Raw genomic sequence first — 24,536 nt, 5'->3', positions numbered from 1 at the left:
CATGTTGCTATGAAAGCTATTTTTATTAAAATAATAGCTGTTACAATGAAAGTTTCTAGGGACTTTATGTCAACAAACGGAAGTCTGATGCAAATAACTGCTTCCCAAAGTCCAGAAGCTTTATCTAAGCCAGGGGATCAAAAACCCAAGAAAACACACATCATAACCTTTCACTTCACTCCAGTCTTAGTTGTTCTTGGAGTTTAAATATTGCAATAGTGAGAGAGATCTGCAACTACTTGCTTTAAAAAATCTGGCTGATATTCCCTGTGCTTATTATTTTTTAAGACCTGGTTATTAGCTATGTTCTATTTTTTATGTATATAAATTGTCTATAAATTTATAAAGGAAAAAATGCATACGTACAATATGTCGGAATCCATAGCTTTTAGTATTTTGTAATACTCATTAAATGTAGTTATTAATGAAATAAGTTCATAAAAATATATGTAAGGATTGGGGCGGGTTTCAAAACCCATCACTACCAGTTCGCTTATGGGCATGGGTGCACTTGCGCACGTGCGTAATGCTTCTGCACATGTGCAGAAGCGGACAGGTGGGTGGAACCTCCCGCCTCTGCCGCTACCGGTTCGCCCGATCCGGGGTGAACCGGTAGCAACCCACCACTGGTATGGATAAACAGCAAGTTACTGCTTGCAAATCTATACATATTAGAAAAGAAGATTCCCCAAAATGTGCGCACAAATGTATGAATTCTCATGTTTATTTTTTATGGCTGAATTTATTGCTGATGCAGAAATGGGACTAAACCTGTAGAAAATGCCCCACTGATGATGTAAGAGTAGATGGCAGAATATATAGAAATACATTATCATTTAATCTAAGGCCAGGTACATGCCTAGAAGCACTTCTCCATTTCCCTTTTTAATAATTTGAATTTGACTTTTGATAGCCGTTACAAGAGACAGATGGGATTTGCAAAGCAAAAACAATGTTTAAACATGAAAAATCACTTTAATCCAAACTTTCATGCTTCCAAATTACAAATCAAGCCGGAAACTAAGCGAATCCTGTCTTAAACTATATAATTTCACAAAAGAAACCTAGTTGTAGACCATTAAATATGCTTAACTACTTACTATGTTACTATGTTCTGCCAGCTCTATTCCTGAAACGTAAGGGTACATACCGGTACTTTATTATTGCAGCTAAGTTTGCTTTCATTATTTCTTTATAAAACTTTCTAATACTGTGGCTACTTCATTTTGTTTTCCTCAGCTTTGCTTGAAGAACTTATTAATTCTGGATGTCTAAAAGGCACAGTGGTTGGTGGAAGGCAAGATAAAGCTGTGTTTATCCCTGACATTTACGCCAGAACTCAGAGTAATTGGGTGGATTCATTTTTCAAGCAAAATGGTTATTTAGGTAACAAAATCCTTTTGATCAACCCTTTTTTAAAATAATTAAGAGAAATATATTCTAGAGGTTGTTTATACACATGTACACTTGTCAGTTCTCATTATCCTTGCGTCCATTTGTATGACCAAGAAAAGAACTGCAGTAACTAGGGAAAACATGAATTGTTAAAAGGTAGCGTCACTAAACAGGAGTTTTTACATTTGCTCTTTTATGTTCTCCTATAAGGGAGAATTTGACCATTAATTGTTATGGAAAAGAAAGAAAGCGCATACTTGGGACTATGATTCCTGAATTATGAGTCCACAATCACCAACTATTACATTCCCAGAAAGAGAGCAATATGTTCCTTTATAGAAAGGAACATATAGAAAGAATGGAGAAATGTGTTTATAGCTTCACCAAAGCCCATGGATACAGATTATAAAAACAGTTTCTGGCTCAGAAAAATAATATATTGCTTTCTTATTTACCTCCCCATTTACCCTATAGAAGCTGGTAACCAGTTTATTATGAGGGACAAAACTGGTGGCAATCTGAGTAGTAGAAAGGCTCTATAGATAGAGCTGCCCTTCATCTTTGGAATAAAGCTAAGGTTGCTTTGACCACAATTTAGTGGTCAAAGCAGCCTTTGGCCATAGGAAAGCTTTCAAGACTGGGATGTTCTGGAAAAAAATTGGGGTGGTCTGTATGGCAGGTCCCCTCTTTACAGTAGGTATTATTTGCTCTTGGTACTGTTTTTCTTGATGTGTTAATGGCTAGGAAGCTGACTGATACTGCTTTTAGGGTTTGATTGTTTATTTTTGTATTGCCTTTTGTATTAATAAAAGTGCCTCAGAGCCTTTTTGGAATTTAGTAGCGCATACATTGTAGAAATAAATAAAATAAATTGAAGATAAGAGGCTTTTAAGTAAGTTCAGAATAAAACCCACAGTCCATATATAAAGAAGGGTCTAGAATCCACTGAGAAATAAATATTCTCTCCCCCCCCCATGCTTAATACTTTGTATGTCATTGTAAAAGACCTTATATAATTTTGTAGAATTCGATGCATTGTCAAGACTTGGCATCCCTGATCCTGTGAGCTACATAAAGAAAAGATACAAGTCTTTGCCAATTTTGTTTCTGAAAGCATCTTGTGTTGGTCGTGAAATGTTGGATCAAGTGGAGGCATCTGTGGACGAAGCCATCAGTTCTGGTCTGTGGGTGGATATTATGGTATGCTTTTTCTGACTTTTGATTACTTTTATTGTTGAGAAATAAGATCTAGTTTTTAGTGACATATGTTGTCTATAGAAAATCCTGCATTCAATCCCAAATATATGTGGGAAGGGCTGAGAAAGAGTCTTGAATTGAATCTTACAGAGTACTTCAGAGTGCTATAATCATAATATGAGATGTGATGTATTGTACCTGTATTTGTATGTAGTTCTTTAATACAATATTGTGTATCTAATTGTGACAGATTGAAATAGTGTGAGTTCTAGAAGTACAACCTGTGAGGCTGTTGAAAATCATTCGACAATCATTTATTCTAATTTGAAAAGAATTAACAGGTTAATTTTCAAAGAGTAGATTATATCAAATCAATATTTAACCTGGGCAACAAAATGTAATGCTGTTTGAAGTGCTATTTTCTTACAAATCTTGAATGAACAGATTTATTTCTTAATATAGCCTTCTATATAATATCAGTGACATACTTTGTATTGCTCCGTGATTCAGTTGGGAAGAAGAACGTATTCTATATTTTAAAATTCTATCAGATTTCTTTGAAGGCTGACATCTGATTTCTATTTCATCATCCCTTTAGAAAGTACTTGATATTAAATGTCTTTGAATGAATGTAGAGGTAAAATTAAAGTCAATTGTTAAACAGAGACCTGAATGAGATTAGGATTCCTAAATTAATAATGTACCTTACTTATGCTCAATAGTAATTTATAACTTACACTGTTTTTAATGCCTGCTTGAACTATTTCATCTGGTTTATTACAGAACTTTGTCTAAAAACACAATCATTTTACTGCTATAAATGACTATTGAATTTTACTGTATGTCTGGAGCTATTAGAATGGAGCTGCAGTAGTAATTTCTTCACTTCCCTGTAGCAAGACTTACTAGACATATATCAATACCTGTCCTCATCCTAAAGGAATTATTGCTTGAAATCAACTTCCTGCAACCAAATTCTACAGAACATAATATTTGAGTTACAGTATCTTAACTTACATTTTAATACTAGTTTGTCTTTCCTTTGCTCCTTTCCTTTCCTTTATTTATTTTACAAGTGTGCTCACTGTTAAAATCTTGGTGGTTTCTCTTTATGCATTCTTCCATACAATTTATATCTATTCAAATTACCATAGATATAATACAAGAGAACAATCAAAGTTAGCTTAATTCTGCAGTATGATCAGTAAAACCTGATTTATCCAGATGTATATGTGGATTTCTCACAACCATCACATGATGCCATGATGTTATCAAGCATCGTGTTAATATTTTTATACCAGTTGTTGGAAATGTAATGTTTTGAATAAGGTTAGTTTCTTTTATGAAATTGAGATTTGCATTGATAAATTCTGTGCCAGGTTTACTATCATATATCAAATTTACAAACGACTGCATATATGTTATAACAATCAAATAAAGAGGATGGCACCAAAAAGCAAAAAGAAATTTCAAAATACTATGATAAAAGTATGAAGCTTTTATCATACCGGTAGTATTTTGAAATTTAAATATATTTTGCATACACTGTGAAGTGCTTGCTTCCTCCTTGATTTTTTAAAAAAGTTTAGGTGGTTCATTAACCAATAAATGTAAGCTTGAATGTGACCGTGTTTGTTTTATGATCCTAGCCTCTTCTTCCAAGTTCATTATCTGTAGAAGATGCCAGCATGTTGCTTCAGCAAGTGATGAGATCCTTCAATAAGCAACCTTCAGCCTTGGTCTTTGGTGACACTAATGTAGTCAGTGAGAAATTTATCAGCAGCTGTGCTGATTTGTTTAGTGATCTTATGCACCAGAAAGCTGAAAAGGTTGGTTTACTGTGTGTAACATTTCAAAACAATCCTTGGGGAAGATTGCTTGACTAATTTATAATTTCTAAGAGAGTAGCCTAAGCAAAATTACAGCCAAGACATACATACTGTAAGCAATTTTGTGAAGCATTGAGGTGTAAACATTTCTCTGCAGGAAAAATAGCCATTTAGAGTGAAAGATAGTGAGATTAAATGTTTCCTATCAAAAACTGACATAATGCAATATGTAGTGTCCAAGATAATAGTAATGAATTTGGATCTGACACATATGTTACTTCCACAAAGATTATTTGAGCTTGTATCTGTCATCAAAATATAATAATCATTCTCTAATAGAGAAAAGAATATATAGTTCAGTATCATCTTTCTAAAGGTAGCCAGATAGCTCTGGGAAATTTATTAGCTAATTGCTACAAAGCTTTGGCCTTTCCCAGTTTATTCTTTACTGGTATGCAAAGATACAATAATTTGCCACTGGATCTCTTCCAAGGTGTCTCAACTGATGGACTCGAGGCAATGTTGCAGATAAACCAAGTACAACAGAGAGGAAACAATGATTTCTGTATCTGCAGAAATATATAGGCAGGGTTTTTTTAAAAAAATCAGAAACGCAAAGCAAAGTGGCTGATCATGCACATGCAAACGGACAAATGAACAGCTGTTTAAAAGAGATGATTTGCAAAACGTCTTCTGAAGGGCTTGTCCTGAGCATTTTTTTAAATTTGCCTATCTCTGAACAAGGCTACAGACATACATATTTATAACTAGAACTGCTGCCTGACGGGGAGAGAGGTGCATCAATGGCTTAGCTTACCGTTTTTATGGCATGGAAGGTATATTTGAACTGCAGATGGCCCACATAGGATCTCATAGATGTCCAAACCATTTCCACATTATATATTTTTTCTAGGTTTAGCTTCAATTGAATCACAGATTCTGTATTCAGTTCTGGGTCTAGAATTTAAATGAGATAAATTGGAACTTTCCCTGATTGATCTCATACTGCTCCAAACTTCTTTGGGTCTCAGGCTAATATTAAACTGATGGGAAGATAACTGAAAATCTTGACACCCCACAGGAATTCCTAATATGACACACATATTTGGATATGGTCTTCATTTCAGGAAATGAAAAATGACCCCGTTCATTTAATCACAGAAGAGGACCTGAAACAGTCTGCTCTTATGGAAAACACATTTTTGAGCAGAAAAGACAAAAAGGATGAAAGAAGGAAGAAAGCCACAGGTAAAGATGCGGGACATAATCATGGGTATCCAGAATAGTTTGTACTCATCTCATCTCGGACGATCTGGGCTTCCAGTCGAAATTTTGAGTTTTGGATACTCTATTCAAGACATAGCGGGAAATTGAATGGTCTTGTTTCAGATATGGACAAGTTCCATTTTTTTTCCTGGACAGAAGTGTTTCAAGTGTTTTGTTCTCTTTGATGTGGTTGGAACCTATCTTGCCTGTTGTAGTTGACTTGTTATCTTTTGAATTTCCTGTTTGAAGCTGACCAGTGGGAGGAACAGTGGTGTCCCTTCTGTTGTTGCCCTAGGGAGACTGGGTTTTAGCTAAAATTTGGGATGGTGACCTAGTTTAGGCAGGTCAGGTAATAGTTTGGGTAATGAAATGTCTGCAAGAAAGCAACCAAGCTCGGAGAGCACCAAGGACCCTTTGTAGTTTTTCCATGATGCTGCTGAGGAGATAATAGCATGGTATGTGTTTACTCAGAGTTAAAGCCCTCTGGCTTTTCTGGGGCCTGCCTTCAAAAGCATTTATTCCTCTCTCAGCCCTCATTCTTAAAATTTGTGAGACTTCTGAAATAGGGATTGCAGGCAGCGGAAACTTGTGGTGAGAGGAAAGAGAAGAAAGTCCCATTGAACAAATAACAAAAAATTTATTAGTGTGGATTGCATGAAAATCAGGCAAACTTGTGTATAGATGGCCCTTCTGTTAAGTGATATTTATCACAGGATAGCTAGCTAAAAGACGGTTTTGTTCTCCAATAACAATAACTATGGAGGAACAAACACAAAACATTTTTTTAAAGAATGCACTTTATCCAAGCATTTCTTTGTAAAAATGTTTTAATATAAACAATTTAAGCCCTCAATAACGATGCCACTCTGTAATTTTTCTGATTACAACTATTTAGTGGAGCATACATCTAAAGCATTTGAATATAGCTTGTAGCTAAAATGTTTTGGCTGATTAATTGAGGTCATTTTATATGAAAAATACTACAGGACATTGTTCTGTTTAAATTACCTACAATAATCGTTTCCCCTCTTTTGGAAAACAGTGTTATTTTAATTCCAGTGTTGGAGATTGAAATGTGTTTTCTTTCATTCCTAAGCAAATGTATGGTTGAGGTCTTGCTATAGATGTTGGCTCTCTTTTTCCTAGTAACTGATTTACATCGGAGTTACATTTTGCAACCAGTTCTACATATATTTTATGGATGAAGAATTAGAATAATTTTCATTCATCAATATTCTAAAAAATATTGAATTCATCAATATTCTAAAAAATTAGAATAAATGTTGAACTATTGTGCTCCTAGTTCTCTTTAATTCATTATTATGCAATCATGTCACAGTGGCTTTTTACTAATTCCATGCATGTGTTTATAAATTCAGGACTACTATTTTTCCCCTGTTTGTTTTCAGAAGGATATCAGTTCCATTTCATTATGCTTATGAAAATAGATGATGTTCTATGAATGTGTTCCGTGAATATGACTTGACTCATTCATATGACCAATGGTAACTATATTGTTTTTCCACCAGAGGGCACTGGAAGGGTGAGAGATAGTGGTGGTGGAAATGCTAGAGAAATCAAAACTAAAAAAACCAAAAAGAAGGCAAGAAAAGATGCCGATAGTGATGACGAGGCACAAGCAAGTAGCACAAGTAAGTAGTGCTTGCTTTGATTATGCCACCTCTTGTAGTTTTCCAAGTCTATTTTGTGTTTCATTTTATTTGTACATGCTTGAATTTATCATAAAATGCATGCCTACAAAAATGTGTATGTATATGAACATACCCCCACTAAGGAGTTAAATATGATGATGATTTTTATAGATAATTCTTTGAAAAGTGTCTTGAAGTAAATTAAGGTCAAAGTGACACTTCCTGAAAAGATACTGTCTCAAATACTAAAGAAATGAACAAAAACAAAAAATCCCAATATACAACTCTTTAGCTACTTTAAATTTTAATTATTTTTTACCTTAAAAAATTACATCTGATTGTTATGTGGTGGCGCTATGCAAAGCATTTGAAGGAAGGGGCTACTTTAATAATTCAAGGACAGGTGAATCATTTACGCTTTGTATGTTGTGAAGCACCTTAATAGCAACAGCAATAGCACTTAGACTCACATACTGCTTCACAATGCTTTGCAGCCCTCTCTAAGCGGTTTACAGAGTCAGCATATTGCCCCCAAAATCTGGGTCCTCATTTTACCAACCTCAGAAGGATGGAAGGCTGAATCAACCTCGAGTCTGGTGAGATTTGAACTGTCGAACTGCTGGCAGCCGGCAGCCAGCAGTAGTAGTCTACAGTACTGTGCCATCACGGCTCTTAATCAAATGCTTTGCCCAACCCCAATACCAGAGCACATTATTTGCACCAAGTAGCAGTAATGGGTCATTTAAACAAGGTAGGAAATCCATTTTATTAAGGCTCTCTCATAGATTGTTTTACTGGATTAAATAATTAAAGATTTTGAGTCACCTGTTTCCTGGTGGCTTCACATTCACATCCATGTAGTTTCTGTGGCATCTGTTCAGAACTGGTTTGCTATGAATTCTTCCAGGATGTTTCTCAGTTTCATAGTCCAACCTATAACTATAGTTCCTAAATTATCTGTAGACTAAGTATTAACTAGGTTTGGCCATGCTTAGCTTTTCAAGATCAGCCAAGACTGTTTAAATAATGCACCTATCTGTGTTTTGAATTCAATTCATCACCATAACTTTATAAGAAACAAACCTTAGGTTTGTGGCATGAACATATCCATCATTTAGAATAATTTTGGAGCAATGCTCAGCACCGAATGTTTTCCTGCATTGTGGAATAACCTTTGATATTAAGATGACTTTATTTTGCACTAGCTTTTACTGTAAAGATCTAATAGCTTCTTCTATCTATAAGGATCTGTTAAGTCAATTAGAAATGTTTGTCATATTACAACAGGTAGGAGCAAGCAACTTGAGATCCATTTTATGTCGCAAGAAGAAATTGAGGATGTTTTAAGAAAGCACATAAGGGACTGTCCTGAAGAGCTCATCACAGAACTTGCGGGTCATCTAATCAGGTAGCTGCAATCATTTAACTTGGGAAAATATTCATCTGTATCTCTTGTACACAGACATCTACAGGAGCAGCAGAGGGCAAGTGACAAATTCTGCATTGAGGCATACATTCCATTCCTTATATACTTGGTAGCAATTTCACAGTGCAAGAATGGAGAGAGTTTGCATTGTGAAATCTCAATGGGATTTTTGTCATGGATGCAGTTAGAAATGGATGCAGTTAGATATATTGCCCATAACTGGCCAAGCAGAAACCCATCATTCCATTTTGTAAGGAATACATAGAACTTGAAAGGGCAGAAACATTTTTCAGTATTTTCACAAATGAAACTACAGCTGCAGGCAGTTTATAATATTACTCAGGTATGGATCATTGTAATGTTTGTTCTTTCCAGAGAGATAGAAATTTATATTATCTTAGATCAGGGGTGTCAAACTCGCGGCACGCGGGCCAGATGTGTCACATGCTGGCCACACCCATGCCTGGTTTAGCAAAGGGAGGAAAATTGCAATACGTCACGTGACTACACCATGATGACGTGAGTTTGGCAACCCTGTTTTAGGACTATCCAGTAACTATCTGAAGATATCCTATTAGATGCAGTGCATTGACAAATCCCTACAACTTTCATAATTTTTCCTACATGCACATAGACGTACAATAGATGCATAGAATCACTCCCCATACATGTCTACAGGGTATTTTGTTCTCACTTTGACAGCAGTTGAGTGTTACTAATTTTTCTCTGAAGTCACAGATAAGTAATGTTTGTGAAATCTTTGTAAATATAATAAGAGCTAAGAAGATGCTTATCTTGGTTAGAAGGATAGAAATAGAAATATAGTCACCATGGACCAAAAATAGTCTCTGGTTTGATCTGCAAGTGTATTCTGATTGTTTTGTAATCATCTGGCTTTATCTAGAGCTTGTAACTTGTAGCTTGGTTGAAATTGCACAGTGCAAAAATGGAGAGAATCTGTGCTTTCTTAGATTCCCTTATGGTTCCTGACCTGAAATCTTCCACAAATGGTCATTCCTTCAAGCAGCTCCAGCTGATGAGTGAAAATGCTCCTGCTTTGTTAAGCATTAATGCCCCTAAAAAAGTGAAACTTCTTTCTTGACTCTTGTTTTATTGACTTTTAAATTGTTTGATCAATCAGCATATCCCAAGAAAAAAGTAAATGCTGCTATTAGTATCCAGCAACTTCAAATAGATATTAGAAAAGTATCACTGAAACAGCTAATCTTTGATTCCAGGAATTGCACAGGATGCATCAAGTGGCCTATAAAAATGTCTAACACCAAAGGAAATGGAGCCATGTATTCTGTATTTTCCCTCCACCCCCATGAACACACACACACACACACACACACACACACACACACACACAGAGTTTTCCCACCCACTATCAATCCTTCAGGATAGACCAACCTAGAAAACCAAAATCATATAGGCCCATAACAGCGAACCTGCGGCACGCGTGCCAGAGGTGGCACACAACACCCTCTCTGATGACACGCGAGCCGTCGCCCCAGTTTAGCTCTGCTGCACATGCGCGCGTACCTCCCGCTGGCCAGTTGGTCTTTGGATCTCTGCCGTGCATGCACGAGGGGCAGGGCGTGTGGGGAGGCGCATGCATGCGCGGGAGTGGGACACATGTGGGGGGCCCACACCACATGCACAGGGTGCATGCAGGGGGCGTGCACACATGGGGGGCAGCTTGTGGAGGCCATGCGTGCATGCGTGGGGATAGAGCATGTGCAGGGGGTGCATGCACAGAAGGGCAGAACATATGCGCCTGGGGGCCGCGCACACATTGCATCTTGGGGGTTTGGGTACACGTGCACGCGCTTTTGGCACTCAGTCCAGAAAAGGTTAGCCATCACTGATACAGGTCTATATTACTTTTATTATATGATTATAGTAACAGAATCTTGAATGCATTTTCTCCTCCCTTTATCTTTGTGAGAACGTGTCTCATATTTCTTTTTTCAAGTTACATTTCTTCCCCATATTCAATATTGTTGTTTTTTATCTGTTTATTGTCTTGGTAGCAACTCTTCCTCCTATCCCTCAAGTTCATTCCGTCTGCCTATTATGCCCACTGGAAAAATTAATTTTAACAAGGCCAATAAGACACAAAGTACTGCAGGGCTAATTCTTTTTCGTGCCTGGGCATTCTGCCACCTAGTATGGGGTCCTTCCCTTTCCTATCTTTATTGGAAGCCATTCACTCCTCTGTACTGACAGATGTGAAGGTCAGCCTGACATCAGCAGTTCTCTGATTCAAGATCAGGCTGTTTTGTTTTGACAGTCTATCATTTTTGGACCAATGGTTGGTTTCTGCTAATTGTCACCCTGTATTCTGTTTCCCCCTATCCTTTAGGCCCTTAACAAAGAACTATCAGGAAGTGTTGCGTTCAGTATTCTTGTCCTCAACTTCTTATTCTGGAGCTAGCAGAAAAAGGACAATTAAGGATTTGCAGGAAGAAGTTTCCAATTTGTATAACAATATCCGGTTATTTGAAAAAGGAGCAAAACATTTCACCGGTGAGATAAAGAGTTTTCATAACAACATAATAAATAAGCATTTTGTTGTTAGAGCAGAGAATTATTGATTATGGAGAACTGGAAGAATACAGTTGAGCTAAACAACAGATAGATTAGAAAAATTTAGATAGTTACAGTGAGTAACTACAAAGGCTGGGTTTACACGTCTTGATAAGTCAGTTTGCTTTAAAAATAATTTTGATAATAATTTTTTGAAGATAATTATAGTGGTTTGGTTCAAACATAATTTTGAACTCATAAAACTTGTGGTTGGGTTCCTATGGTTTTCTAAGAAGAAATTAAATCATATCATAATACAGCATTGTATATGTGATGCTACTTGATTCTGATCAATCCAGATTTTTTTAAAAAATATTTAATCAGAAGAAACAAGAAAACAGTTGTATGTATGTATGTATGTATGTATGTATGTATGTATGTATGTATGTATGTATTAAGTGTTTACTGTGCAGTAGCTGAAGTGCCTCCATTTTTTGTTCCAGGTTTATTTCACCTCGGTTTCATATGAACCACATTTTCTTGATTCTAACTGTTGATTTCCAGCTGGTTGATGATCTTGCTCCTTCAATTTTCTTAGACCATTTTCTGCTACAGCTTTGGCTCATTGTTTTTTCTGGTCTTCTCTCTGCTGCTTCATCTCTACACTATTTGTGTGTTGATCTTTATTGATTCTGTAATTTGTGATTTACATAGTATGGGTGGTTGTTTTTTGGTCTGCTGGAAGCAGGATGACCTAGTTTGAAATATTTGACATTTCCAGCAAGCTTTTCATGGTCTTTGATGTCACATTTTAGTAATAAAAGCAGCTGGACACAGAGTTTCACAGTGTGACCCAAAGAAAGTTTACTGGATAGAAAAGGGATAACTATGGCAAGTTTTTTTTTTATTTTTTGAGATTTCTATTTTGCCATTTAACCCATATATGCATATTATGCTGAACTTAGATTGTGGAGATTTCTTACGTAATGTGCTGATTTTAAACTAGCATTTTAATAATAGAAATTTTACTTTACAGATGAGACACAAAATAACATTGCCAAACACATGCTGAGGACAGTTTGTACAGATATCACTAATCTTATTTTCAACTTCCTTGCTGCTGATGTAATGATGGCAGCTGATGACTACACTACCATTACAATTGAGGTACAACAATGCAATTTTCTGTAGTGTCTTGGTTTAAAGAATGATGGGTTTCCCAAACTGTGCATGAAATCTGCCCATTTACAGTTAATTTTAAAATCTTGACAGGTACCACGTTTCACTGTGTTTGATTATGGCCTCCAGAATCTTCCAAAACATACCAAAATTTAACACTTACAACTTATAACTTAAATTGATTTTCAAAAAAGCTAAAATAAGAAAAACAGGCATGGGGGAACCTGAACCCTTTAAGAGAGAAGATTAAAGCAAATACATTTGAAGTCATTTTACAATAATTAAAATGGAAATAATATTTCCAGCATATTACTGAAAACATCACACAGGTAGTGTAAGGACAGTGGTGGACGGGGGGGGGGGGGGGGGGGGCTGGTGTGCTATGGTCCATGGTGTCGCGAAGAATTGAACATGACTTAGTGACTGAACAACAAAAAAATAGGCAGGTTTATAGAAAAATGGATGATATTTCAGATATCCTGATCTTAAACCATTTAGTAATTTGTAGGAATAACTATCACCTTTAACAGTGCATGGAAACAACTTAGCAGCAGTACAATTAAGATGAAACCTGTGTAGTAGGATCAGCAAGTGACACATTGAAAAGGATCTGTTGTGTTACCTTGTGTTCCAATTGCAGTTTGAAACTTAAGTGTATCTTAAATATGTAGAAATAAACTAAACAAGAAAAAATTAAGCCAAGTATTGTATCATTTAGAATTAAGTAGCTGTGAGTTAGGTATCTTACTTCCTCTCAGATAAATAGCTAAGACTAAACTTTTCAATATTTCCTGTCTGTTTCCCAGACTAGCATATAAATAAAAAAAATTATTTAGGATATTATCATCCAATTCTTTCCTTATTTGTAAAAATAAGGAAGAGATACTGTAGCTTAGGAAAAATAAATTACGCGTGTGTGCACGCACACATACACATACACATACACATACACATACACATACACATACACATACACATACAACAGTTTTTAGAATATATTGATACTTGTGAAATATTTAAGCATTTTCAGAAATAAACAAATTAGACCTTGAAACCTCACATTATCTTTAACATGTTCTTTTCTTCTTAAAACTCAAACAGATGAGGAAAAAAATTTTAAGTACATTATCTGAAGAGATGAGAGGTCCTTTAACAAAGCTCCATGTTTCTCTGAATGGCAAGGTAAGTTCCAAGTTAATTACAAGTTTATTTTGTAATTAATTTGTTGAAGGATGTTGTTAATTATTTATTAGCTTAATGACATTTTGAAATATGTAGATATTAAGTCTGAACCACTCTTCCCCAACCACTATTAGGTTACTACCAGTCAGATTAGGGGGAAATGACATTTTATCTGCATAGAAATCAAAATGGAGATGAAGGTAGGGACACCAATGGTAGAAAATTAATTTTCATGTCTATTTGGAAGAAGAGAGTTATAAAATTATAAAACTTCCTAATAGGAATAGGAAACATTAATTACATTTTTCTCAGTTGAAAATGTCAGATTAGTTTTAAAATGTAGTTTTGCTTTTGAATGAAATCTGTATGAAATGTGGATAGTTTTCATTTGATCCATCTCATTGTATTCCATACCTTGATATAAGAATTGTGTTTAATTTTTTTCTTAAGCGACTCATTGTGATAGAACTATTTTTACAAAAATGTAATGGGTAAAGAGAAAATGGCAGAGCATCTACGAAAGGTATATCCTCACAATCAGTGATCTGATCTGTCCCTGTCTACACACACACACACAAACACAGCCAGCCGAGGGTTAAGAAAGTACTTGGCACGCACACAGGTCATTATCTCAAACTTGGCAGCAATATAAGCACCGTCTACCAAGAGCTTTTACTGCAACAGATAACATAAAATTACATACGCATTGCAAATAGTCCAGCAAAACAATATCCCTTTCGGCAGCTTCAGACGTTGTTCAAGTGACTAGCCAAAGTTAGTTTTTGTTCGTCACGGAGTTTTACCAGCCACCATCCTCTCTTATATAGTCTCGGGGGTGTGGTCCAGTGACTCAGTTCTAATCCCTAGCACGCCTCCTTAACTGCTGCAACCGTTTATCACGCCTTTGTTGGCGTGCATCCAGGAATGACGGCTCTCCTTCTTCACTCTCATCCGAGACACCTGGCTTCTGGCTAATCTCCTCTCCCTCGGCCGGCACATGAGACAGTGCCAGAGGGGAGGGGCCTGGAGAGGGAGGCCTGGCTGACTCCTCTCCCTCATGTTCATAGCTTTCTTCCTCCGATGAGATAGGCTCAGAGGGCGGGGCCACAACATGATCAGACTTAGGAATGGAATCACTTTTCAATTAACTGGATCTATCCAAAATCCTATATTTAAGTTGTTTCTTTTTAAGTTATCAAACCATTGTATCTGACCTCTCAAATGTTATCCTATATCTCACCTAGACTTAATACAGTCCTATCTGTGGTACATACCTCTGTGTGAACATCCTTGCTTTGATAGATGAAGAGTATTTTCTCTCTCTTTTTCCCCTTTCTGGTGATTCATTGATTTATTCTTTTTATATGCCTAGAAAAGAATACTTTTGTTAGAGAAATTGCTGGAACCTGAACTGGTAATAATGAGTTTGTTTCTATTTTTTAAAAGACTTTGGAAGAATTTGTTTCTTGTCTTGATGCTGCTGCAGAGGCTTGTGATATTATGGTGAAAAAGGGAGATAAGAAGAAAGAAAGGTAAGTGTTAATTTGGGGGTGATGGAAGATTACCACCTTGTTGTGGTGAGGATATAATAGTGATTCATATGAGCCTGAGGGTTGAAGTTCTGTGTAAATCACCCTTGCCAATAAGTTAGAAAGGGGCGTGTGAATACTAAGACTAGTCGATAGCACAGGGATTAGCTGGTCACGTTCTGTCTGAAGAAAGTCAACTGATACAGGAGAAAAAAGCTTCAAATTCAAGACCGGAAGAAGGCAATGGCAACCTACTTCTGTATTGTTGTCAAGGCTGTAACATTTAGATATGCCAGCTGGAAAGACTTCCACTTTGAAAGGCATTCATCTAATTTCCAGGGAATTGTTTAAAAAGCCCACAAGCAGACCAGGAGGTTTGGAGATGAGCTGACCAAATTGCAAGGATTTTGCTCACTGATGCTGCCAGTACTAGAAAAGCAAGGATTTTTTGTTTTGTTTTGTTTTTTGCTTTTTAACTAAGAACATAGATTGTGGGGGGGAAATGAAATTAAAACTATCAGATTGAGAGAGAGAGCGGGATAGAGAGAAAAAGAAAGAGAAAGAGGAAGGAAGGAAGGAAGGAAGGAAAGGAAGGAAGGAAGGAAGGAAGGAAGGAAGGAAGGAAGGAAGGAAGGAAGGAAGGAAGGAAGGAAGGAAGGAAGATCTGTGCAAATGGAAATTAATCTAGTCATGATTTTCAGCTTCGCTCATCAGGCCAGAATTGTCTATAAACACTTTATGGGTAGAGAATTTTAATTATTTTATATTACTGATATAATGAAAGCCTGTTAAATTCTTAAAAAGTTTATTATCTGCTATTGTATTTAAATGTTATAGTATAGATATAACTATAAAATTAGATATAATTTAAATATTTTCAATTTTATTGGTAGGTAAATACAGGTTGATAGAGCAATATTTAGCAGTATTTAATATGCACATTGGCTCCCAAGAGAATGCTTCTCCAAGGCCAATAGTTTTATGGTTTTTAATACATTATTTTGTAAATGTGCTGAACATTGTGGTAAATCTCAACATGCTTTAGTTGATAAAAAAAAATCTTTCTTAACTCTTTCTGTTTAATTTCTTAGACAAATCCTGTTTCAGCATAGACAAGCTCTGATTGAACATCTGAAAGTCACAGAAGATCCAGCTCTAATTCTCCATCTGACATCAGTCTTGGTGTTTCAATTTTCAACCCATTCTATGCTTCATGCACCAGGAAGATGTGTGCCGCAGATAATTACCTTCTTAAGTACAAGGATCCCAGAGGTATTTTCACTGAAAACTAGGAGATTATTTTATATTCCTATGTTCCACTCATAGACATATATACTTCATTCACTGACAAGAGGGACTCAGCACCAAACTCTCCTGGTTATGTTTTTGACTCTAAGGCACATCTGGTTTTACCTAATCAAAAAGCAGAGGGGGTTAAGAAAATTATACCCAGTCCTGGTGTATGGGGGTTAATTTGTTGGAAACCATATCTCATTCAGCAGGCTCATGAGTTTTATGCAACCACAACTCAGCCATTAATGTTTCCAATGAATGTTAAATGGTTCTTCCAGTAATTGAGAGATTGTTTATTAAAGCAGAGCTCCTCAAACACCTGCCCCTACCGCTCTGTTTGCCAGAGTCTAGGGCAGGGGTGTCAAGCTCATGTTGTCACGTCGTTGTTATGTAACATATCACAACTTTTTCCCCCTTCACTAAACCGGGGGTGGGCGTGGCCAGCATGTGACACATCTGGCCCACAGGCCGCGAGCTTGATACCCCTGGTCTGGGGCATTGGAAGAAACTATGTCTGCATTCCAACACTTCTTGTTTCCTTTCTGATTGGTCTCTTTTCACAAGCAGCACTGCAGCCCACATCCTAGGATTGAAGGCCTTTTTCTTTTTTGAACTTATTTTGTAGCATCATGTCTTTTCAAACATACGTGTACAATTGAGCCAGTGCCTTTTCATTCCATCAGCTTTGATGCTTTGTGTCTGCACTTCAGCAGTACTACATTTTTGTGGTTGCTTCCCCTCTAAGGTCATCTGCAGTTTGCAATTGAATCTCCATATTGAACCTGGCCTCACAATAGTTAATATTACTCTTATAGTCTGACTTGCAATCTTTGAATCCTGGGCCTTCTCACAAGTGTTCATTCTGCATCTGTAATAGGGGTTGAGGGGGCAAAAGAAAAGAACATACTGACATTCATTAAACCATTTTTTTTAATGACTTATAAACCACTATTTTTGAAGGACTGGCAGAATTAAAATGAAGTAGAGAGGTCTAAGGAAAGAGACTTTGCTATGACAGAGTTCCAGTGATTGAGAAATAGAGTTATTCACTGGATCCACTGGATCAAAAATCTCATGGACCTTTCAAAGAGTCTGATTTTGTACCATAAACTATGCTAGCCTGGCATAATAATAATTTAAAAAACCCTTTCCCACAAACATACAGGATTTCTCATCTGATCACTAGAAACCAATGGAGCTTGGGATATGGTAATGGATACAATACTGTCTAGCCCTTAAATTGCACTGCTCATGGGCACTGCTATGCTCATTTATTGGAAAAGATCCATTGAATTTGATGGGCCTTAATTTTATGGGGATGTACAGAATTGCTTTGTAATGGGTTGCATTTCTATTACCACATTTTAGCAAAATATTTTAAGTCTGCAACGAAATGAAACCCAAATAGCTCTGGGTTAACAAATTAGGCCTTTGATGCAGCTGTTATGTTACATTTCTGGATCTGACATATTCTTCATAAAAGAACTAAAATATGGCACAGTGTACAAAACTGCACATTTCTCTTTTGCCTTGATCCCAATGTTATCATCCTGTTCAGAAAGCATTAATTAATTTGTTAGATTTTTATTCCACTTTCATTTTGTGCATCTCGGGGAGGCATACATTAATTCTCCCGCTTCTCATTTTCCCCACAAAAACAGCCCTTGAGGTGGGTTGTCTGAGAGAAAGTGAGTGGCCCAAAGTCTTCCATACTTTAAGGCAAGATTGGAACTTGCGATCTATCATTTCCTTTGAGCCGTCCTGTTTCTCTGGATTTTTGAGTTTATTTTTGTCTGTTTCATTTCATCTAATTAGCCTTTTTTTTTTAAATTTGATTTATATGCCACCCTTCTCCGGAGACTCAGGGCGGCTTACAATGCGTTAAGCAATAGCCTTCATACTTTGGTATATTTATACAAAGTCAGCTTATTGCCCCCACAAACTGGGTCCTCAATTTACCCACCTTAGAAAGGATGGAAGGCTGAGTCGACCTTGAGCCTGGTGAGAATTGAACTCGCAGTAATTGCAGGCAGCTGGATGTTAAATGCTGCCTTAGGAGGCATTAGCCTCCTACGCCACTCAGGCTCCTTACGGCCTTCATAAAAGCCACTTTGAATTCTAATTTATTTCTTTTTAGGATCAGCATTCTCTTCTTGTCAAATACCAGGGATTAGTAGTGAAGCAACTGATCAGTCAAAACAAGAAGATTGGGCAAGGTGATGATGATTCAGTCGAGAGCACCTTGAACACTGAAGAAAACACAGAAGCAATCTGGAAAGAACTCCAGGAGCTGTCTGGCTCTGTCAAAGATCTTATTCTCAGGTCCAGAAAATCTTCTGTAACGGAGGAATGTTAAAACTAATAAACTTCCTTCAGGCTTCTCAAAGAGTCAGAATATTTTCTTAGAGAAAAACATTGCTAATGATCTTGAAACAGCCTTGGCTTTTAGAAGCTTTGCTTGGAAAACTGTATTGTATTATGAAACCCAGAAGCTGATAATGTAGTAGCAATGTGGGCGTCTAGTCAAGAAATATTCATTGAATATTAATTATGAAAAAAGGGAAAATAACAACAAGAGCTCCTAGGTGGGCAGTTAAATAAACAAGATTTTTTTTTTTTACAAAAATCATTTACATTTTGGTCAGTGGTCAATTGATTTCCGTATTATTTATACAGCTGATAATTCTTGTATCAGGTGATTATTAGGCAGGTTTATAAACAGAATTAATATTCGGTTTTGGAGATTGGCTGCCTGTAGCAATGATCTTTAAATATAAAATATATTAGTTATATCAGTAATAGTATTATTAAAGTGCTTTATATAGAGTCATGCCAACTTTCAGATTTTATACAACACTGTCTAGGAAATTCTTTTTAATTTGACAACCTACAATTTCATACATTCAGTACAAGAGAGGGTTTTTTCCCCCCTTAGGAAATCTAGTATTTTTGCAAAACCATGACTTGCCTGAACATGGAATCATTCTGAAACATTTGGTAACATACAAGACTGTGTTTTGGATCTAGTATGTTATTCTCCAGAACTGTCCACTGGAGAAAGAGGGAAATAGCAATCCCCCACCCCCCTAAAATTAATTGATTCTGTGCCATGAAGTCAGTGTCAGCCCTTAGCAACCACATGGATAGATTTTTCTCATTAAATTCCAACATTAACTTTCAGCGTCTCCTTTTTATTCATGCTCTGATCTTGCTTTAGATACTGGAAAGGATCAGAGAAATAAAAAGACAGGGCTGTGATTTAAAAAATAACCTGGTCTTTCAACAGCCATCACTGTAACTTTTTTTCAACACGCATGATTATTTGGTGAAGAATACAATATAATATGCATAAGCTCTTACAGTGGCAATGTCAAAGCCATATTATTATGAAGAAAATGGGAGTGGCCAAAATTGTCTGGTATTCTTAAAGTTACTGAAAAAGGTTAAATACTATAAATTAAATAAAATTAAATTTATATTAAATATAAAGATATATCATTTTGATCTTATGGGGGGGGAGAAAATTTGCTCACCAATTTTTTTTTAAGATTCTTTGGAGGCCAATATATTCTAGTTTATGTTTTTGCTAGCGTGCCATATTTTTATAGTAAAGGGACTTAAATAGGATCTATGGCTGCTTATTGCAAGATGCTTCTTCAGTAATATCCATAATAATAGGATTTTATCTTCTTTCAGAAGGAAAACTTACCACTTGCACTTTCATCAGTTTCTGTATTTCTCAGTGTTGTTGAGTGAGTTATTTCATCCTAATGCTATTCTTGGAGGATTTTATTCTTATTTTTGTACAAAGTGCTGCTGTGTTCTTTCATTCTATCCATTTGTGTTAGCAGTATAATTTCATCAGACTTTAACACTGTAGTAAGCATTTGGTTTATCGACACTCATGTAATTCCTGATTCCCCCCCCCCCCCCGGCCCAGTTTATATGCAGTAATATGGTAGTGCTTTTTGGATACTACAATATTAGCAGGTTTTATAATGCCAGAATTGATGTTGTTTCTTCATGTCTTGTCTGCATTTGTAACGTAATTTGCATCTGCTGGCTTTAAATGAAGACACAAAATAGGATTGTGACAGCTGGATTCAAAGGGAAGAGTGTTTAGTCATAAAAGCATAACAGAATTACTTGTCTCAAAATGAGATTTCTTTTTTCCTTCCTTCCTTCCTTCCTTCCTTCCTTCCTTCCTTCCTCTTGGACAGATTTTTTTTTCTCCCTGCCTTATCCAACTCTTACCCTCCTGGTTTTTCCACACCTCCATCATGTACCCAGTTGCTCCATGCTAGTATCCTCTCCTTTGTGGCATATTTTGTGCCTGTCCCTCCCATTTTCTCTCTCTGCCCTTCACTTTGGATCAGATCTCTGCTACTTACATCAGTTCCAATTTTCTTTTCTTCAGTATTCTGCTTTCCTCAGTGCTTCCAAGTTTCCATTGGAGAACAGTCTTGCCTTATTCTGTATTCCTATGCTTTCTTTCGTTTGTTCTTACAAATTAAACATTGCAATTCAATTTTGATCTACTGATCGAGAAGAATGCATAATAATCAAATTTTTAAAACATCCCCCCCTCCACTGCCAGTTATATCCAAATGTAAAAGGTTCAGAATCAATCTATGAGTGTGTGTGTGTGTTTATATTTCAGAGTTTTTCATTAAATTCCAACATTAACTTTCAGGGTCTCCTTTTAATGAAAATAGTACTATTGTATTCATGTTCTGATCTTGCTTTAGATACTGGAAAGGATCAGAGAACTAAAAAGACAGGGTTGTGATTTAAAATCACTTGAAAACTGGGAAGCAGCAGTATCACCCCAGGTTCCAGCTCAAATTTGCATGGAGTGCTCAATCATTTGCAGATAAGGATGAGTTGCTAATATATTACTTGCCAAATGGTAAAAGCAGCCAAGTAAATCACCACATGCCAGCTTTACGTGTACATTAGCTAGTAGTCTCACTGTTTTATTCTAAATGTAACTATGAGTTTTAGCATCTGTGGGATGTATTGTAATCAGTTCTGTGCCTCCGTGTTGCATCCAAACAGCATAGCGCTAAGCCGATGATAAAAAAACAAAGATGACAGAAGCTAATTACTCAAATACTCCGACTCTCATTCTACACAAGCCTGTTCAGCATATTTAACTTGTTACTGGATATAGCTTTATATGATTATCTATCCTAAATATATATACAATAATGCATTTTGTAAGGGCTTCTGAATAAAATTATATTTTTAAAATGTTTTAATTAAAGCAAGTAAGGTTTTCATATATTTATTTTAACTAGAGGATTACAGATCTTTTGCTATATTCGGTAAGCAAGAAGAACCAACTTTAATACGTTGGGATATTTATTTTATCTTTTTAATACCCTGAGGTATCAAAATTGCAATTCTGATAACTCTTTTTAAACCAGATAACCATAGGCATTTATTTGACACTCCTGGGTCCCTGCATGAATCTGTATTTCAAATTTGTCTGGGCCAACAGATAAAAGAAATCATAATGGTAATTTTTATATATTTTGTAATATAGAAAATAACTGCAAAGGTTACATGCAGAAGTGAGTTTGAAAAAGGGCATGAATATAATAAATTGGAAAAGCAGTTAGGATGGAACCCAACATTTTGCATTGAGAACTCTGGAAGTTTACTATTTGTTTTAGAAGAGTAGAAGACGACTAGAAGAAAGCTCCAATGTTGTACGATAATTTCTACCCATGTGTACAAGTAATTTATTCTGCAGATTGCAGAGTATAGTAATTTGCAACTAAAGTGGAACTAACACTGATCATTGTGCTTTGAAAGCTGAAAGGTTGTTCAATTCTAGTTAAGGAATACTATTTAAGCATTCCCATTACAACCATAAACTGAAGAAAAACCTGGATGAGCTTGAAGCACACAAAGTATTCAAACAAGCCCAAAAGAAGTATCTCTCCAAATGAAATGGAATATGTGGATTTTATTTATTTATTTATTTATTTTTAAATTTGTATACCACCCTATTCCCTGAGGACTCAGGGCGATGAACAGCCAAGTAAAAGCATAAACTACAAACATTAAAATACAATTAAAAAGATATATATAAATTTGGCCCCATGATTAAAAACAATAACAAACAATTAAAAACATTTTAAAAAGTGTTAGGCCAGCCCGGCTTGCTGGAAAAAGAAGGTTTTAAGGGCACGGCGGAAGGCACCGAGGTCTTGGATTCTCCTTATCTCGGGGGGCAGCTGATTCCAGAGGGTAGGTGCCCCCACAGAGAAGGCCCTCCCCCTGGGGGTCACCAGCCTACATTGTTTGGCTGATGGCACCCCGATGAGGCCCTCTCCGTGGGAGCGCACAGGTCGATGGGAGGCCGTTGGATGACCTGACTTCAATCAGAACAGAGGTGGAAGGGATCTTGGAGGTCTTCTAGTTCAACCTCCTGCTCAAGCAGAAGACCCTATACCTGTGATGACATGCAGCGCCGCCTCTGTGGTCACGCAAGCCGTCACCCCAGTTCAGCTCTGCTACGCATGCATGTGTGCCTCCCACCAGCTAGCTAGTCTTCGGGTCTCTGCCGCACATGTGCTGGGAGTGCACATATGTGGGGGCATTTGGGGGGTTCATACACACGGGCACTCGGTCCGGAAAAGGTTAGCCCTATGCCATTTCAGACAAGTGACTGTCCAGTCTCTTCTTAAAAACCTCCAGTGATGAAGCACCCACAACTTCTGACAGCAAGGTGTTCTACTGGTTAATTGTTCTCACTGTTAGGAAGTTTCTCCTTAATTCCAAGTTGCTTCTCTCCTTGATTACTTTCCAACCATTGTTTCTTGTCCTGCCCTCTGGTGCTTTGGACAATAAGTTGACCCGCTCTTCTTTGTGGCAGCCCCTCAAATACTGGAATACTGCTATCATGTCCCTTCTTTTCTTTAGACTAGCCAAATCTAAACCTGCAACCTTGAAGACAAGAGAAAATATGCTGCCTAGGAAAAATCAGACAAGGGGGAGGAGCCTACAATTGTTTAACAGGCAGAGAACGAAACTTAGGAAAGACCTGCCCAACTGTCAAGTGGTTAAAAGTGGGAACGGGAAATTTCTACCTTCAGACTTGCTCTGTTAATGTAGCCTTACAATTAGGTAGATTTAGCTCATTTAATCGTGTTTCCTGTCTGGATTACCCAGGAGGACTGACACCAAATTATGAAAACAGCTGAATCTTTTTCCCCCAGGAAAAGTCTCGCAGCTGCCTCTAGAAACTTCCAAATGTTGTGCTTGTGAGCGCAAGCACAGCTACTTCAAAATATGAAGGCAGCCAGGAGCAGCTATCCTGAATATATATGTATGGGTTGGGCAACCCAAGGGAAGCAAAACTATGTGCGTGATGATGTAATCACAACAGTGCTGTGACTTGTGTACTTGCATCAGACTTCCTGAAGCAATTATGTAATTAATTGCAGCATTTGGGTGATTAGAGCAACCCTGTGACATCACTATGGTTTGCAGTGGAAGCTGCTGGTAGTTGCTTTTTAAAAGACAAAAAGAAATGGGTTTGTGCCCCCAACACATTTCAAACACCTTGCTTGAAATGGAGAGCTGTAATCTGAACTCTTGGATCCAACTCGGACAGAGATGGCACCTAGGCAACCTTGATCAAAATGCTGCCAAAGGAAGATGGTATTCTGAAAAGCCAAGTCACCCAGAAGCTAGAATTTATGGAAAGATGGCCCAATTTGGATGGGCCCATAGAATGTGGCACCTTATAAATCAGTGACTGACTTCATACATTTTACTAAGCTACCATGTAGCTGGTTTGGTTTTTGCTTAATTCAATACCATATAACCAGCCAAATGCGACTTAGTAAACAACTGTTCCACAGGATCAGTTCTTTTATATGGAAAAAACAGGACAAGTTATTTTGCCAGTTGTAGTTTCTCAAATGTCCAGATCTTTGAAATGTCTCCTCCCTGCTTCTGAAGTATAAGCTTGTTTAAGACCCTCCTACAGGGATTTGCACTCCAATTTGCAAGCTGTGTGTAATGACAAATAGGAAGGGAG

At 37.0% G+C, this 24,536-nt stretch overlaps 1 protein-coding gene across 1 annotated transcript in view; it reads left to right on the top strand.

Moving 5' to 3' along the window:
* Window positions 1-18,860, top strand: part of UFL1 (UFM1 specific ligase 1) — a 32,461-nt gene extending 13,601 nt beyond the window's left edge. The window contains exons 8-19 of the mRNA XM_070932839.1: window positions 1,240-1,386; window positions 2,420-2,595; window positions 4,242-4,421; window positions 5,549-5,669; window positions 7,217-7,339; window positions 8,627-8,747; window positions 11,134-11,297; window positions 12,334-12,464; window positions 13,578-13,658; window positions 15,105-15,190; window positions 16,279-16,459; window positions 18,618-18,860. Of these exons, the coding sequence (XP_070788940.1) occupies window positions 1,240-1,386; window positions 2,420-2,595; window positions 4,242-4,421; window positions 5,549-5,669; window positions 7,217-7,339; window positions 8,627-8,747; window positions 11,134-11,297; window positions 12,334-12,464; window positions 13,578-13,658; window positions 15,105-15,190; window positions 16,279-16,459; window positions 18,618-18,836 (1,730 nt within the window). The 3' untranslated portion in view covers window positions 18,837-18,860. The remainder of the gene's footprint in view (window positions 1-1,239; window positions 1,387-2,419; window positions 2,596-4,241; window positions 4,422-5,548; window positions 5,670-7,216; window positions 7,340-8,626; window positions 8,748-11,133; window positions 11,298-12,333; window positions 12,465-13,577; window positions 13,659-15,104; window positions 15,191-16,278; window positions 16,460-18,617) is intronic.
* Window positions 18,861-24,536: the final 5,676 nt, after the last annotated feature.

The sequence above is a fragment of the Pituophis catenifer genome, unplaced genomic scaffold, assembly GCF_029215685.1.
Source record: "Pituophis catenifer annectens isolate HBS135680 unplaced genomic scaffold, rPitCat1.0.hap2 SCAF_1, whole genome shotgun sequence".
NCBI lineage: Eukaryota > Metazoa > Chordata > Lepidosauria > Squamata > Colubridae > Pituophis > Pituophis catenifer.
The sequence above is the reverse complement of the archived record's forward strand: the minus strand, read 5'-3'. Positions and strand labels throughout refer to the sequence as shown.